This window comes from Phalacrocorax aristotelis, chromosome 26 (genome assembly GCF_949628215.1).
Source record: "Phalacrocorax aristotelis chromosome 26, bGulAri2.1, whole genome shotgun sequence".
Taxonomy (NCBI): domain Eukaryota; kingdom Metazoa; phylum Chordata; class Aves; order Suliformes; family Phalacrocoracidae; genus Phalacrocorax; species Phalacrocorax aristotelis.
Window position 1 is genome coordinate 2,785,954 of NC_134301.1, and position 17,244 is coordinate 2,803,197.

Genomic DNA, 17,244 nt, shown 5'->3' on the forward strand with positions numbered 1-17,244 from the left:
GATTCCCACATTGATGAGCACACCTGAAAGCTGGGAAGAAAGTCCGGAGACGGGGACGCGCTCTCTGTCCCTGACAGCCCAAAGCGTGGAGGCTTGTCCCCAGCCCGAGTCCTCACCACGGGGCCTGACCCAGGTCCCCCTCTGGAGAGAGGATGAACGCCGTGCTTCGGGCTGGGGCTCTGTTCCGCGGGGGATCGCGAGGGTCGCCCTTCCTCCTGGAGACGAGGGCGGCTGTTGGTGGTGCTGAGGGGAGCTCGGAGGCGCCGGCGTCGCTCCCTGCTGCGCCAGCACTGAGCAGTGACCAGCAGAAGCTGCTTCCTTGGAAGCAGCCCCTTCCTCCCGGGAATGTGTTTTCACCCAGGCGGTGACGTGGGGTTTTGTCAGTCCGGCTGCGCAGCCTTTTTGCGGTGCTTTTCGAAATCAAAAGGACTCTGGGAGCAGACGGCGCGCAGAACCATTTTCTAGCCGAAGGTTAATCGTGGGCCGCCGTTACCACAGAGCTGTAGGCTCATGCGAGCTAGGTGCTTTTTTTTTTTAATTTGCAATTTTTTAAATTGCAATTCCTGCTTGCGAGGCCTCACGCTCAGCTGAAATTAAGGGAAGCAACCGCTGGCGTGTGGCTCAGGCCTCCTGAAACGCTCCCGATGTTTTTTATCTGGGTCCCTTTTTAAAATACAAAGGAAGGAGGAATCGATCTCTTTTATTGTGCATCATCCCGTTAACCTTAATGAGTCCGCGTGCCTGAGTAGGAAGTAGGAGTTACAGAACTGGCTCCTCAACTCAGTTTTATTTGGCTGATTATTAGCTGATTACTTGGAGGGAAGATAATTCCTCCTCCTTGCTGCCTGCGGTTTAGGGAGGACACCGGGGTCCTGCTTGTCCCTGGCCTTGGCCACGAGCCCGGGGCAGGACGGATCCCTGGGAGGGGGCGATGCCGGCAGCTTCCCGTGCTGTGTGTTCACCGTGGTGCCCGTCAGACGGTCACTTGGCACTTAGTCCTTTTTCTTTTTAAAAAAATAATAATAAAACTTTCAAGGGCTTCTGCACGGTACAGGAGAGAAAGGGGTTTCTAAATAAAATTGATTTTTATTAGTGCATTGCTGTGCCCTTTGTGCAAAGAAGAGAGACCTCTGAGCGGCTGTGCATAGCACAGAACAGCAAAATTATGGGTTCAACAAAAATAAAGCTGCAGGATGCATTTTTTTAAACCACAGTTCCTGCGTAACCCGGCACTTGAGAGAGAGATTTCAACCTAAATTGTTTTCATCTCGTGAAGTTAACGGCCACTGTGGGGTGGGGAGGGGAACTCTGAAGCGCTCGGCTTTTCCTTTGCTGCGCGGGCCGGCAGGGCAGAGGTACGGCCGCGGGACGTCCTCCACCGTCTGGTGACACAGGTGGTGGGGACGGGAGCGGGGTGGGTGTTACGGCACCGGCCCATGTGCTTCCTTGCTCCGTGCAGCCCCTGTAATATAAATTCACACGGTGCCTGTGGCTGCCTGGGCTACAAGGCGCCTTTTACTTGCGGATTTGAGCAGGCCTGGGAGTCTGCATCCCGCTGCCGGCGGGGGGATCGGGGCCGCCGTCTACCGCTCCCTGGTCAGGCCTCAGGACCTGCAGCACAGGGGACCTGGTGGTGGCGGGGGGTCCTTGCCTTGCTGCCCTGTCACCAAACGGCGCGGGGACGGCTGGCAAACCACCCTGGGCAGGACTAGGTGTAAACTGGTGCCCAGCTGGCAGAAGCCTCCCCCAAACCAGTGAGGTCTGCGGTTAAGTGGAGCATGGTGAGAGCGTGTTGTCTTCGTTAGCATCAAGCAAGCGGTCAGGGCCGATGTGGTAATAAGCCTGGCCTAAGGTGCCCTGACCGCATCTGTATGTATCTCGAGCGGTGCGTTGCCAGGAGCAAGGCTTGTACAACTTGGTTCCTTCAGGACGCAGTTATTGTTGAAAATCTGCTTTTAAGAGCGGCACCGTCAGAAGGGAGCGACTGCTTGCTTTCGGCTCGGAAAAGGTACCGAGGTCCCCTGGAAAGCCTCGCTGTCTGCAGCATATCGGCCGCTTGAGAGACGGAGGGGAAAACAAACGGCGTTGCTGCTGCTCGTGTGTGCTCGCGCTCTGCAGATCACGTTGCTTTTCCTTTTTGAGGAGGCGATTCATCTCCACAAATTATCGCTTTTTTTAATTGTTCTCTGCAGCAAGCGCTCAGTTTCCGACCCTATCAACTGCCAATTAGAGGCAACTCTAAACAGCAAAACTCCTGTTTCTAAAATTGGGCTCATTTTGTTTCTTAAACAGCCAGTGTAATTGACAAATAAAAGCCATTTGAATGTATAAAATGTTCATTATCTCCGTGGGGGGCCGAGCAGCAAAATGTAAGGCAGATTTCCCTTTTATTTTGGTGTGGTCGCTGGAAATGCTGTCGCGAGGCTGCTCGGCAGCGCGTGGCGCGTTAGCCTTCGGTCTCGTTGCCCGAAACCCCGACGACGTCCCATTGATAAAATGAAGCCGAGCACTTGAGCTACGCGCATCCCACGCTCGAGGCTTCAGCTCCCCGCTGCCACGGCGGGCACAAGCGTGCCGGTTCCCAGCAGCGGCCCCTCGCCGGAGTGGGAGAAGCAAATTGCTGGCACACCTTGCTGCCCGGGGCTGTGGCAGTGGCTGTCTGTCTGTCCGGAGTGGTGACGCTCCAGCTCTCAGCCATCCCAGGGGAGCTGCAGCTCCTCTTGTCGCGCCTCTGCCCGCTCCAAGTGTCCCAGGGTTTGGCTGTAAGAGCTGACGCCGTTTCCCATGCGTGCCGCAGAGCTGCAGTGGCGGTGGTTGGCATGCGGGGGGATGAAACCCCCCGTGTTTACCACGGCTTCCGTCCGCAGCTTCGCTGCCGGGACCACCGCCTGCTGCTGGTGTCGGCGGTCGCTTTCCTCCTGGGAAATGCTGCTCGGACGGGGAGGGACAGTGTAGCCCGCTGGGGTTGATGGCGAAGTCGGTGTTGACGGTGTTAAGCCCAGGGCTGCAACACAGTGTTAAAGGAACGTGGGGTGAGTAACTCTGCTCCAAGAAGCTGTTGGGCGGTTTTACTGGAGGAGAGTCTGAGCAGCTTCTGGAGGCTAACTCTGACTGAGCTCTGCTTTCTCTTTCAGCAAAGTACCTTAAAGATGGACATAGAAGACTGTAATGGACGATCTTACATATCTGGTATGTCTGATCTTGATTTTTGCCGGCTATTTTGGGTTGTTAATGTTTTAAGGTGCTCCGTCTCGTCCTTTGGGTGTAAGCTGTCCTGTGCTCGGTTGCTCTGCCTGAGGCTGCGCTGCTGTCGCCATCGCAGATTGAGCATTGAGGAACAGTGCTCAGAACCTCAGCATGTTTCCTTACCTGACGAGTGTTAAAGCCCGTGGCATAACAAACAGCTAGTTTACAAAACGGTGCCTAGGCTGAGCCTTGGAAGTTTACGCTGAAGTTTATGTGCTTGTGGCTGCCGGCACGCCAGTGCTAGGGGAATTTTCAAGCCTTGCTGTGAGCTGAAAGGAAAGCACCTATTTCCCGCGATGGCTGCACAGTCCCAGTGCCGAGAGGTCTCGCGGAGGTTGGTCATTCCTGCAGGGCTCCTGGCCATGCTCATGAAATGGGTGGTTTAGTCCCGCTTTCCGGGATGCCGAGCCTGCAACTGGAAGCAGCGCGATATTTAAAGCCCCCACAGGTGATCTCAGCTGTGTGCCTTGCCAAGTCTAGCGCTAGTGTTTATTAGAGTGCTTTAATCTTAAACCTAGGCTGAGTTCCAGACGTAAAGCCATGAAAACTCTGTGGGGAGGGGGGGGGCGGTGCGGGGCTGGCCTAGATCTGGGTGCTGGAAGCTGCCAGCATGCCACGCCACTCCGTAACCGGCAGGGTCGCATGGACTGGAGCTGCCATGCTGGGGGTCGCAGCCCCAGTGACCGTCTCCAGAGGTGATCCCAGTGACACTGGGAGGATTTAGATTATCTGGTCGCCTGCAGAAACCTGGCTCGCAGCCGGTACGGGCTATAAGTGAAAGCTAGTTTGGTGGGATTTGTTCTTATCTCTGGGGAACTGGTGTTTGCGGTGTGAAAACACCTCAGTTTGTCCATCTTTGCTTAGGGGAAGAGGGGGATTAGCGTAAGACCCGCCGTCGATTTAGAAGTGGCAAAGCCAGAAGGAACGATTACCTAATCCTGCCCCAGCGACACGAGAGGCAGGAGGAGGCGGCCTCCGCGCGGGCCCTGCGAGCTGGAGGAGCTGGGGGGTGCCGGGGATGAATGGCTCAGCGGGGATGAAGGTCAGAAGTTGAAGTGCATTGGAAGGGAGAGAGGACCCCAGCTGTTCTAATGAGCGGTTGCGGTGGCCGGGACTTGGTGCATTGACAGAGCCACGCAGGGGACCTTGCACAACGCCCCTTTGCATAAATCACGTTATATCCTGCCCATTCTGACAAAGTTCATCCTCGGAGTTATTGTGTGCTCCTTCTTTCAACGAAGATTTCCTCCGATCCCCGGAGGACCCCTGCTCGGGTTAGGCGCTTGGCTCTTCTCGAGGCGCTCGCTGCAGTTTGCTGCCCGGGGTTTGGTTGCCAGGACGTCTCCCTTAAATGACAAAATGCTTCCCCGAAGCCGGCCGGCCGCACTGTGCCAGGGCGGCTGCCTGCCGAACGCGGCGGCTCGCTCGCCTTCGCTCGGCAGAACCGCGTCCGCCCGGCGCTCGCCGCCGTCCTCCAGCGGAGCTCGGGGCCGCGTGGCTGCGCTCGGCGCGGGTCCATGTCGCCTGCAGAGCTGCGGCTTTGCTTTTCCTCGGGGAGTGCCGTGGGTGAGCCTTCCCCTTTCCCCCCGGTCCCTGCGGCAGGTCCGTGTTTGCCCGCGAGCGCGGAGGTGCTGCGGCCCGGGAAGAAGGTCTGAAAAGAGGCAACAGAAAAACCCCGTCTCCCTCGGTGCAGCCTGAATCCCCCTCGGGTGCATGTGAGCTTTCAGCGCTGGAAGTCCCGGGGGTCCGAGGTTTAAGCAGCTACTGGAGTTTGGAGGGAAGGGAAACAGTTAAAAGATGGAAGAAGGGAAGAGCAGCGCTACGGGAGCTCTGCGGGGCTGTCCTGGACAGGGTGGGCTTTCTTTTTTGAGTTCCCCAGTACCTGGGGAGCGAAGCCTGTGCTGCCTGGCCTGGGGGTCAGGGCAGGCCTAATGAAGATGAGCTAATCGTTAGGGTCAGGGTCAAGGCCTGCCAGTTTGCTGCTCCGGGTCACTGAGCTGCTGCGGATCTGAAATGACTAGAGGAAACAAACAGCAGAGCTCTTGAAACTTGTTTCTGTGAAATATGTTTAATTAAATGAAAAAAAGAAAAAGTTCATGTTTGTCAAATAGTGAGGTAACCGAAAGCCCGGAAACTTTTCATGAATGTGAAATACTTTTTCTCCTTTGAATTCTTCAGAGGAAAATAAGTCAGTTTTGAAACAGCTCTGGTAGAGACAGAGCCGTTACCGCAGAGGGGGTAGGAACAAGGTGGAGGCGGGCAAGAGAGACCTCTCCATGCTGCGTGCCGGTTCCTCGGGCTGTAACTCCTTCTGTCGACGCTTAACCCAAAAAACCAGCTTTGGGATCGTGTAGATTACGGCTTTGCTGCTCTCTGCTCGTGTCGGTCCACAGACGGTAAGAAGGGCTGAGCCCCGTGCAGAACCGCAGAGCCGCCCCTCGTCAGCCTCGCCATCCCAGGCCACGGACGCCCTGCGCGGGCAGGGTGGGATCAGGTCCCTGAACCACGGCGGGATCCTGCCCTCCCTCGCTCCGGTCCTCTCCCTGGCATGGCCAGGCACCGTCGGAGGTCTGCCTCCGCTTCCGCTGCCCACGCGTGTGCTTGTCGGAGGCTGATGGAAGACGGGGGATGTTTTCAGGCTGTCCCTCTGTGCTCTGCTCCCCAAAACGGCCCAAGTCTTCTCCATTTTACCCTCTTCTGTTTGGGTGCCGGGCACCCAAGAACAGGGTTAAACGCTGTCGGCTCCTTGGATAACTGGGCTACAGACAGACGAGCCGTCTCTTGCGTGACGTTCAGGTTTCCATTTGGTTTTTTAGAGCAAATGAAATGTGACCCAATATTTCCTGAAATCTCAAGTCTGAAAAGTTATCAGAGAGGGAAATTGCTGAGAGACCATTGAAACCAGGCACTGGTTGCTCCCAGGGGTGGGGTAGAGCTTCAGCTCTCGCTGTCGGCGGCGGGCAGCCTGCCCACCTTCCTGGGGCTCCGAGCCGCTCACAGGAGCTGTTGTCGGGGGTCCCGGTGTCAGCCCCGCTGCTGAACAGAGGGGAAAAAGCCTGTCCCTGTGGGGGGGAGAGGGGGTGGTTTTTGGAGGGGGGGTCCTGGCTGAGGTCCATGCGGCTCTGCGGGGGTTCGACAGCGATCCCTCCCAGGGGAGCTGAGGCTCTTGGCTGCGCGAAGCTTCGTGCTGGCCTGACCCCTGTTCCAGGGAGGGCTGGGCACCAAGGATCAGCTCGGTTACCCCTTGGTACCTCCAGTCAGAAGGAGACTGGGAATCCTTTGGGATAAGAAGGATCCTTTGGGATCCAGAGGATGAAGCTAGCTGGCCGAGGGGCTGAGCTTTGAACTGAAAACGGGCTGCAGTGCCCTGCCTTTATGCTTGGAGGGACTGAGGATAAATTAAGGAGGTTTTTTTATCTCCTTAATGTTTAACTTAAATCCTAGTTTGGGGTTTTTAACCTTTCTCCAATACATCAGAGACTGGCAGCAGCTGAGAACAGATTCTAAAACAGTGTGGTGGGGTTCTTCCTGCTGTCAGCATCGCCTGCACCCTTTGTTAGTGAGCCCTGAGCTCATCTTTAGGGTTAAACCTGGGACCAGGAGGGTCGTGTTTTGTAGGATGGGCACTGCACGCCAAGGTAAGCTCACCTGCAAATGCTGCCTAAAAGAATTCCTCGCAACGGCAGCATGAGGCCACGGTCTCATGCGTTGTGGCTGCGGGCTCTGGCCGTCTGACGCGGATGCGCTTGTGTGTGCAGGGCTGGGAAGGTGTGAAGTGCCTCTCTTCTGGGCTGAGCGTCTGCTCCAGGGCGTGCTCTGGGTCCGGACACACCAGGTATCTGGGGGAGTTTAATACCAGAGAGTTTTGCTCCGTTTCTGGAGCTGAGGACCAAGGCTTTGATGTTCTCATCCCTTATTGATGCAGGAGGGTCGGAGGCCAAATGAGCCGTCGCTGGTATAGATGGGGATGATACTGTTCTCCCTCCCTCCATTTCCCACTGATATTTTGGGTCCTGTGCCTGGTCGCCGAGCCCCCTGGCAGCCGGCTGCATTGCGAGGGCAGAGCAGAGACCTCGCAGCATCCCCGGTCCCTCACCACCCTCCTCTCCCTCCTCGGGGCATCGTCCTCGGGCGGCTCTCCGAAGGCCGTGCGTCCCCGTGCCGGGGAGCGGGGCAGCCCAGGTTCCCGCTCGCCGTGCTGCCTGACTGTAAAATGACGGTCGTTTCCCTCACTTCCAGGAATCTGCTCTTCCTGGAAGGTGAGTGGCTGCGTGCGCCCTGCCAGCGACGCAGACATGCACACGCAGCCTGGGCTCCAGCGCTGTTTCCAAGGAGTTGGCTGTGATAACACTCCAGGGTATCTCCAGCAAGGTAGAATAATGCGAGTTAAACGGGAGCGGGGGGGGCGGGGGGAAGGATCCTGAAATAACTCGGTGCCGTCTCCGCTCGCTCTCTGTGCGCGGAGGAGAAGGGGTGCAGGGGGCTGTGCTGGGCAGAGGGACTGATTTATAGGTGTCTGAAATCCCCTGTGCTGGCAGGGAGGAGAGGGAAGGAAAGGCCTGACCTCCCCGAGATGCCCGTGGAGGCAAATATGAGCGAGGTAGGCTCAGGACACCGCTCGTGATGTACCGAGGCCCTTTGAGAGGGTCGGTCTCGCCCCACACAGCGGCTGTTCGGTTTTTGGGCTGCAGGACGAGCCCCCAGCCCACAGAGTAACGCACGGGGCTGCTCCCTCTCAGCAGCAGGGTGCTTTCCACTGCAGGGCTCCTTGCTCAGCCTTCTCGTTAACCTCTTCTGCTGTGGCTGGGAGTGCACGTAGGCTTCGCGTGACTCAAACTCACTGGCAGCAGCTCACCAGCCTCGCTGAAGAGTGGGGAGGGGAGAGGGAAGGGTCCTCTAAGTGTCTCCCACTGTGGCCCCGGGAGGAAAGAAAACCTCTTTGAAATGCCACCCGTGGGGAGCTGGGAAGGGTGAGGATGCTGCTGGGGTGTCCCAGCTCGGTCTCAGTCGAGCAGTGATTTAGAAGATGCTGTCTCACCGAGGGCAGTTACCATAAATGATTCCCATGCTCAGCGAGGCTGATGAGCTCAGCGTCCCAGTAGTCATCAGACAATGGGATGAACTGGGCTCGGGGAGCACCGAGAGGAGAGTTTCTCCAGATGCAAGTATTTGGAAATAACATTCCCAGCTGTGCTAAAGGCGTTCACGGAGCTTCTGCACTTTCCATCATGAAACTCCGCCGTCCCTGTCCCCGCAGCATCACCGAGGAGCGGCCGCTGCAGGCAGCTGCCCGGCGCTCAGGCGTGCGGTGGGGAGGGCTGGCAGGGAACTGGGGGTTTTCTGCACGCTGGCAGCCGGTAGGTCTTGCCGGAACAGAAACCTGCTAGCCCCCGAAGGGGAAAAAATGAGTCTAGCCTGCTGCACAAATGCCTTGGGCTCCAGGTGATCTGGTAGGCAGCTGTATCGCTGAACTTGCTTCCAGTGTGAAAGGGCAAGGGTCTGTTTCCAGGGTCCACAAGGGTCCAGCTGGGGTGGGCTCGGCTTCCCAGGGACGTAAGTATCTGCTTGGGATTGTCACTTCGGCACGGACTGTCGGGGAGGGGGACCCCAGTGCCTGGCGAAGGGACCGGCTCGCCGGGTGGAGGGCTGGGGTCAGCCTGGCAGGGCGAGGCACGGGTTGTTTAGGTGGGGGATCAGTGCTTGTGCGTGGCGGGGTGGCCTGGCTCCCCCCTCGGCCGGCACACCTTTGCACCGCAGCGCCGGCCGGAGCTCCCGCAGAGCCCCCCCGGCGTGGCATGCCGACCCCTCTCCCCCACTGCAAGCTCTCTGCAAGCAGGCGAGGAGAGCAAAGCGTGCTCCTGCCGTCGGCACGACGCTGGCGCGGGGCTGTGGCGTCTGGGGGGGTCGCAGCTGGAGGACTGCGGTCTAGAAAGCACCGAGCTCTGGTACTGTGCTGGTGTGCGTGGCAGATGGTGCCGCTGGGGTAAGAGCCGAGCCCCCCAGCCCCCTGAAGGACCCGTCAGCAGCCCCTTTCCGAAGCAGAGGTGCTGGGAAGAGGGCTTGGTGGGGTGAGGCCAGTGCAAACCCACAAGCCGTGCTTCAGGCATCACTCACTTGTGTTTCCCTCCTCCCAAAGGTAGTGGGGATTCCTCTCTGGAGAAGGAGTTCAGCTCGGCGATCGTGGGACCCACGGTGAGCACACCCAACAGCCAGCACTCCTCCCCGAGCCGCTCTCTCAGTGGTGAGTACGCCAACCTAACCAAAAGAAGCCATGCCAAGGTCTGCCTGTTTTGTCCCCAAACCTTCCAGTCTCTCAGGCGTGACATAAATTCTGACCTCCCGCTGTGACAGATTTCTCTCTAAGTCTGACTCTTTGTTTCCCGACCGAAGAGGATAAAACCCTGCTTTGGTCTCTGCACGCAGCAGCTGCCAGGTTACTGATCCTGGGCCCTGGCTGTTGCTGAGCCCGGAGCCTTTCGAGTCAGCTGTGCCGATGCCAAGGACTCGGGGTCTTTCCTTGTGGTTGTGAATTTCACCTTGACTTTCAAGCAGCTGCATGTTCCAGACTGTTAATGATCACAGCTCTGGAGGGGCCGCAGAGCCATTGGTTGCTTTGGAATAAGTTATTTTTTATAACTGTCTAGATGGCTGTGTGGGAAATGAGAAGCTGCTCCGCTTCCTCTCATGTAGTAGCTGGGGCAGGTCGGAGTTGGCGGCACGCACAGCAGTTCACGGAGCAGCAGAACCCTGCCTCTCCGTGAATGAGTCTGTTGGGAAGTTATTTGTGACGCTGCGGGAGAGCCAGAGAGCCCCTGGGCACGTTCGGATACACCGGCAGTGCCACGGGGCGATGAAACACACCGCCGGCTCCCCAGCCTTCGCCTACCCCGGCCAGTCTGCGCCATTTAGTTCAGGCGTTGGCTTTGCCTGTTCCCCCCCGCGTAAGAAGTGAGCCGACGAGGCGGGAGGCAGCGTGCTGCCTGGGAAGCTCCTCTCCTGCCGGCCCTTGTCACCTCTGCAGGGCAGAGCGGGTGGCCCTGAGGTGCTGCCCCGTCGTGCCACTGCCTCCATGCGCTCTCGCCCGGCCGAGTGCCGTCGGCTGAGCTGGTGGCCGGCACCTGACAGGGAACTGATCCAGAAACGGGACTGGTGTGGGGAATCTCCTGCCCACAGCATGAGGCTTTCCATCTCCTTACCCATCAGCTGATGGAATTCTTTGCTTTTTATTTAAAATGAACGAAACGGCTTTTTCAATTATATTTAAGAAGCTCCCGCAGTAAAATAGGTCCGATTTCAGAGCTGTCGCAGTTGGTCGCTCGTCCTGGCATGCCGTCCGCTCCCGTTGCTCGCTGCGGTGATCGAGGAGAAGCGTGACGTTTCCCTTGAGCGCTGGGGAACGGCACGGCCCGGCATGAGCTCAGTGCGGCCGGTACGGGCTTAGCTCGCAGAGGCGCTATTTGCGTCGCAGCCTTCTCGGGGCAGCCGTCAAGTTTCCATGGGCCACACGCGCCACTAAGTCGTGCTGACACATGAAAAGGAGCGCTGAGACAAGATAAGTTGGCAAGTCCCGCTCTGAATTGCGCTCTCGGTATTCAAGAGCCGACAGTTGGGCCGTCCCTACTGGCTTGACTCAACCGGCACCGAAAACACCGGCACTGCTCTGATCTTCCCCCTCTCCCGGCTTCCAGCGTGCAGTTGCTGGTTGCTTTTCCGTAGCAGAGAAACTCCCTCGTAATTTATCTGCGTGGGCTTCCAGCCGTTAAGCGCTCGGGACGCCTCTGGTTAGGTCCTGGCATTTGAAGGCTGCTTTTTCTGAACCAGGACCAAACAAACCCAAAGCATTACGTTTTCAGAAGCGGTGATGTTACGAATGAGCTCTGTTGCCATTTTTTCCTTTTATTACTTGCTATTTATTTTACATTTGCTCTATAAAACCGCTTAGAAGCTCCGCAAAGAAATAAAATCTTGGCTTTTTCGCAGAAGACAGTTCTGAGAGGTAACGCAGCCTTTTCGCTTGATCAGAAGCGAAAGGAATTGAGCACGTGGACTGACTGAAAGGACAATAACGATCCCTTCCCCTTTAACAGCAGGATGCTAGTGATGGTATTGTCTCTGATCTGACTTGACTTCACAGCTGGTTCATCCAGCAAGCATCGTGCCCCAGAGGAGCAAGAATATTATATAACCTGTTCTGCCAGCAGAGACTTCTCTCCAGTGAGACCGGACTCTGCGTTGGTTCTGAAAGGAGAATTACAGAACAATAGCTGGCCTCCCTTCTATGCCCAGGAAAAAAAAATAAGTCCCCAGGGGAAAGGGAGAAAAAAAAAAAAAAAAAAACCAGAAAAAATCAAAGTGCAGCAAACATCCACTCATCCAGGCAGCTCCCGCCACCGAGAGAGGAGCTTTTCACTTCGTGTTTGTGCACAGAGGCGTCTGTTTGCACTGGCTCTCCTGGATGCTCCCCGGGGAGCGTGGTGGCACCGGCCAGCACGTAAATAAAGTCCTGCTCCCCCCGCAAGAATGCTTCAGCTGCAGAGTCTCCTCCCAGTCTGCAGCCAGCGGTGGCTTTGGCCAGTGGCTCAGCAGACGGTCTGAAAGTGCCTCCGATTGCCAAGGCCGGGTGCACAGTTCACGTTGCCTGGAGCCTCTCTGGGAAGGCAGCATTGTCTGCCGCGAGGATCCAGGAAGGGAAGGAGGGGAGCGAGAGCCAGAATTCCTGGGCTTTTCACCCGGCAATAAACCTCACGCAGTCTTGGATGAATCACTTCCATGCTGCTGCTCCTCGTTCATCCCCCCCTTGTGAGGCTGTACCTGGAAGAGCCGGAGCCCTCCTGCCTGCCGTGTCGAAGGCGGCGTGGAGGAGGAGCTGTCGTCTCCGAGCGCGTGGCCTGGCTCCTTGGGGGCCGCGTGTCCCCCCTTCGGGGGGAGTGGGAGGCGCGGGTCTCCCCGGGACCGTCTTGTTGCCGCCACCTCCTCTCTCCAGTGTTCGCATGTCCTCCTCGCCCAGTAAGCGACCCAAAGCCCTCCTGCTCGCCCACCAGGAAGGACCGTCCCTGCCTCAGCCGATGTGAGGGTTTGTTCAGGACCCCCCGGGCTTTAAAGGTCAAATCCTCTGGATGGTTTGGTACCCGGGACGTTACCAAGGTTTCCTCGCATGCCCTTGGCTGGTACGCTGTGCCTGTCCCCGGGCCGTGGGTGAGCATTCACGCTCTCACAGAGAGCTGAATGAGCCCCAGGGGTCGAGTCAGCACCAGATCTGGAAGCTGCTGGGATTTCTGTGTGGTTGCGCTCGGGCTGCTCCGTTCTCACGCCTGTCTCCACAAGGCAGCTTGGACTCTGCAATCTCCTACCCTCCGGGCAGCAGCAGAGTCTCCTTTGTGTATATAAAGTTCAGTTTCCTCCAGCCCCCACAGTTCTCCTCTTAAGGGATTGGGAAGAGCCTCCTGCTTTAAATGGAAGAAATAAGAATCCGATATTTAAAGGGGTTCTGTAAATATTTTGTTTAAGCCTGTGGGCTCAGCGCATGGCCATGTGGGTGACCTGGATTCAACTTTACTCCATCATCATCTTCCTCCGGCTTGCCAGGACCAGCGCTACGGGAGCAGGTAGCGGGTGCGATGGGGCCGAGGAGCAGCCATCCCTGGCCAGAGAGCTCGGAGGAGCCTCTCCAGGGGATTCCCCCTTGCTCCTGGCTGCTGGAGCTGGCGTAAAGTGGGAGGAAACTTTCCAAGTTGATCATTTAAAGACTGGCTTTCCAAACAGGTGACTTTTCACCGAGGCTGAGGGTGTCCCGGCGGCAGTTCTCCCTCGCGCAGAGGGTACAGCTGGTGTCGCGAGGTGGGACGACCGCTTCAACCCTTGGCCGAGGGAGGAAGCGTGCAGGGTCTGGGTGGACAAGTTCATTGGGAGGTAGCGGAGGTAGGAGAGGGAGAGGTTCCCCCCGTTCTTCCCTCTCCCGGTCCCCGCAGGGCTGCAGCTTGCTGGCAGCGAAGGGAGTGCAGCGGTCACCATCGTCTCGGGGAGTGTTTGATTTGTGGCATTCCACAGATCATTAGAGCAGCCGGGAATGTAGGTCAGGGCTGGCGCATCCCCTCGCCAGCATCCGATCCTGATGCTGCAGGAGGAAGGAAAGGTAGTGGTGGGGAGGGAAACCTCGGGGCTTTGCTGCGGTGCAGCGCCCGCCCCAGTGCAGGGAGACCCACCTGCTGCCCTGGACCCGCGGCCCTCCGTGGCCCAGCTTTGGTGGGCTTCTTGAGCACGGTTCCTCCGGCTCCTGCTCTTGTCTGGACCAGAAGAGCTGCGGCTGCTCCCAGGATTCACCAGCCCTCAGCTGTGGGACCTTTACCTGGTCCCTGGCATCGCTCACGTCCGCTTCCCTGATTTCACACAAGCTTTCTCTGGGTTTTTGGTGCCCAAATGCCTGCCACGGGTGTTCATCCCCTCCCTGCATTTGCTGCGATTCCTGCAGCCTCTTCGGCAGTTGAGGGAAGGGGAAGAGGCAGAGCTGCCTGCGGGGAGCCTGGGCGCAGCTGGGGCAGCCAGGGCTGCCAGCGAGGCAGCGATCGGCGTGCCCAGGGCAGGCGTGGGGGTTTCAGGCAGCACCGTCGGGTTCGGTTTCTTTTTTCTGCCTTTAGATAGTTGGATCCCAGGTCTTGCAGCAATGGCTTCTCGAGTGAGCCGAGACTTGCTGACCATCCGAGACACTCACGTTCGGCTCTCTGTGCCCAGTGCGTTTTGAGCCTTTACTGGCTCAGGGAGTCAAAGCTTGGGGTTTTTGCTTCCTCTGCAGTACTTTAAAAGCACGAGTGGTTTTTCTTCCCTCTTCTGCCTTTGATTCTAGGGAACTAAATGTCTTTTTCTTCAGTCAGTCACCTTACAAGGCGGGATGCAGAGCAGTAATCTTCAGGGAGTGCAAACAAGCCATCCAGCCCATAACCTCGTTTGATCCGTGTTTGATGTCTGTTCTTGATAGTCAATGAAATACAAAGGTGCGCGTTTATCGCAAACAAATCACTTAATGCATCACAGTATTTCTTTTAGGAGTAAGTCTCGCCTGAGCTGCGCTCCCACCTTCTTTAACTTAGGAGTTTTTTCCTCCACTGACTGTTTTATCCCTTCTGCCTCCTCGTAGCAAACTCTATCAAGGTGGAGATGTACAGCGATGAGGAAGCCAGCCGGCTGCTCTCACAGGATGACCGGATGCTCGAGAAGGAGGACAGCGTGATCGTGGAGGACTCGCTCTCGGAGCCCCTGGGCTACTGCGACGGGACGGGCCAGGAGCCGCACTCCCCCGGGGGCATTCGGCTGCCCAACGGCAAGCTGAAATGCGACATCTGCGGGATGGTGTGCATCGGCCCCAACGTGCTGATGGTGCACAAGCGCAGCCACACGGGTGAGTGGCAGCCCCGAGGCCAGGGCAGGGGCAGGATGGGCTGGGGGGAAGCAGGCGTGTGTTGGCTGGTGGGCACAGACACCACGGGGGATGGGTGTCAGGTCCAAGACGCTGACCCCGCTGGTGGCGGCCAGAAGATGCTAGTGAGGAAAGGTCCAGGGAAGTGTGTGGAGCTGGCCTTTCCTTGTCACTGTCCGTCCTCCAGCAGCAGGTCTGTCACTCCCCGGGTTGGAGGTCATGTCCAGAGCGCTCCGTCTGGTAGTTAACCTAGGGCTTTCCTTCTCAAAGGTGTTCAGCACTGCTGAACCTGTGAATGCTTCTGGTCTCCCGGGCTGTTGATTCGAGAGCTGCTCCTCCGCAGACTTGGAAAATGCTTTTAAGCAGACGTTTCACCCGCTGCTCCGGTTTTGCAGGAGAAAGGCCCTTCCACTGCAACCAGTGCGGAGCCTCCTTCACCCAGAAGGGAAACCTCCTGCGTCACATCAAGCTGCACTCCGGCGAGAAGCCCTTCAAATGCCCCTTCTGCAACTACGCCTGCCGCAGGAGGGATGCGCTCACTGGCCACCTGCGAACACACTCCGGTGGGTAGCTCTGGCCGGCCTCGGGCTGGGAAGGGAGGGGGAGGCAGGGAGGGGACGCGCAATGATGGTACAAAACCAGGGATTTGAGCTCAGCTTCCAAAAGTGCCAGCCTCGAGCTCCGAACCGACAGCAGCCAAACGCTCTCGCGTCGGCTCCTGGCTTGCTGCAGTCCCTGCGCGGCTGCCGCGGTGCGGAGCCGACCTGCCGAAGGCAGAGCGTGTGCCGGGGGGAGGTTGCGTCAGTGTCTGCTTAATGGTTTGGGAGCTCCGCTGGCCGGAGGGGAGCCTGCGGGGCTTTGTGCCGCTGTGTTCCAGTCGCTCCTGGGGGTTATTGTATCTCTTTCATATGAAGATAAATGTTTAATAGATTTTATTGAATCAAGATAGGTCCCACCCTTGGGTGTGCCCTGCCCCAGTGAAAATGAGCGCTGAGGGGTTTTGTTTGTGTGTTGTTTTGACATTGTCCTTTTTAAAATATGACATTTGAGATGTGGTTTTCACCCTCCGGTTCCGTGATGTAACAGCTGGCGGGGGCCATGGGTGGGAGTGAAGCACGCCAGCCGGCCCCCTGGTTTGTGATCGTTTTCCCTTGATTTGCGCACCGGCGTGTTTCTGTGGTGCTGTCGGGGCTTTTAAAGTTCACGCAGATGGCTTTGAACACCTGTGACTAACCTTTCGAGCGCTGCATGGAAACGAGTGTCGTGTGCTTCCTTGAAGGAAGAAACCTGTCCCCTGAAGAGCCTGTTGTCATCACAGCCTTGCCCAGGAGCCCACACACCTGCTCCCCCCTCGCAGCCTGGCCCCAAAGCCCCCATTTTCTTTAGGTTTCTGCCCTGTGCCCTTCTCAGTGGGACGGTGCGTTGCTCTGGGTTTAAGCTTCCATCTTGCTGTGGGCACACCTTTGCTGTTTCTTTTGGAGTTTTTCATCCCACACCCCCCACCCCCCCCCCATCTGAGACTTCCTGGGAGATGCTGGGGGGGAATCTGGGCGGTTTGACCCCCAGAGCAGGGTGCTAGGCCTGGAACAGGGCTGTCGGTTCTCGCCTGCTGCCTGCGCGGGAGGAGGTTTGGGGGTTTGCAGGAGCTTCCCATCCATTATATTTTGTCTCTGGACATCCCCGCTGCCAAGGGACAGAGCTGCTTCTCAGTATAAGACTTTTTTGGTCTCTTGTCTGGTTCTCCAGCCTGGCCAGAATATGGCAGCGGGTGGTGTTTCCGATACCGAGGTGATCGGGAAAAAGTTGGTTTTGCCCCAGGGGAGGAAGGGAGATTAGTGGCCTCGGCGCCCCTCGGAGGGTGAGGAAAGCCATGCTCCGGTGACAGCCCGGCTCCCTGCAAAGCACCGAAGCACCACAGCAGCTGCTGGGACCAGTTGAGCTGCAGCTGCTCCACCTCAAGGCCTTCAGCTCCCCCGACGAGCCCTTCGGTCTGGAGCGATCAGCATCATCCGTCTTCCTCCCCTCCGCCCCCAGCTGCTCCGAGCGGCAGCAGCTCGGCCGGCACCGAGCCACGCTCCATTCTGGGCAGCGCTGCGTCGGCTTGGGGAGGGCTTTTGCATCTGTCTGCCATGAGGCAGCTCTACCTTGTGCCCTTCCCTGCTTGGGGACCTTCAGCACGTGGGTTTTCGGCAGGGGGTAGGTGCTCTGAGACCGGGTGGCTCCTGGATTTTTGAAAAAACTCTGGTGTGCCTGGAGCAGAGTCCCATCAGAAAGGTCTCCAGTCTTCGCTTTGTTTAAACCCTCCTGGCCCCCTCTGTGTAGGAGCGTGGGGTTTGGGGGCGTTACGTGGCTGAGCCCCGTTCCGGGAACCCCGACTCGCTGGCAGCCGAGAGGCTCACGTAGGCGGATGCGCAGATCTGAACCAAGGGGCACATGCTGCAGCAGCAGCTCCCGTGGCTGGTGAGACCCTGCTCTGAGCCTGCCTCGCGCTCCTCGGGGGCTTGCTCCTAATTAATGTGCTTCAGGGGAACCCGAATGCCCAGACCCAGGGATGCAGGACCCTCTTGTGGGTTGAGATCCCCCTCTCG

The 17,244-nt window shown here is 57.8% G+C and overlaps 1 protein-coding gene across 7 annotated transcripts in view; it reads left to right on the forward strand.

Moving 5' to 3' along the window:
• Window positions 1–17,244, forward strand: part of IKZF4 (IKAROS family zinc finger 4) — a 30,678-nt gene that overhangs the window by 4,936 nt on the left and 8,498 nt on the right. For 2 of the 7 annotated variants that reach the window (XM_075075749.1, XM_075075754.1), the window contains exons 2-6: window positions 3,135–3,189; window positions 7,486–7,617; window positions 9,383–9,487; window positions 14,378–14,638; window positions 15,052–15,219. In XM_075075749.1, the coding sequence (XP_074931850.1) occupies window positions 3,150–3,189; window positions 7,486–7,617; window positions 9,383–9,487; window positions 14,378–14,638; window positions 15,052–15,219 (706 nt within the window). In that variant the 5' untranslated portion in view covers window positions 3,135–3,149. Of the gene's footprint in view, window positions 1–1,928; window positions 3,033–3,134; window positions 3,190–7,485; window positions 7,618–9,382; window positions 9,488–14,377; window positions 14,639–15,051; window positions 15,220–17,244 lie in introns of all 7 variants that reach the window. The other 5 variants (XM_075075751.1, XM_075075755.1, XM_075075750.1 and 2 more) reach the window with 4 other exon arrangements.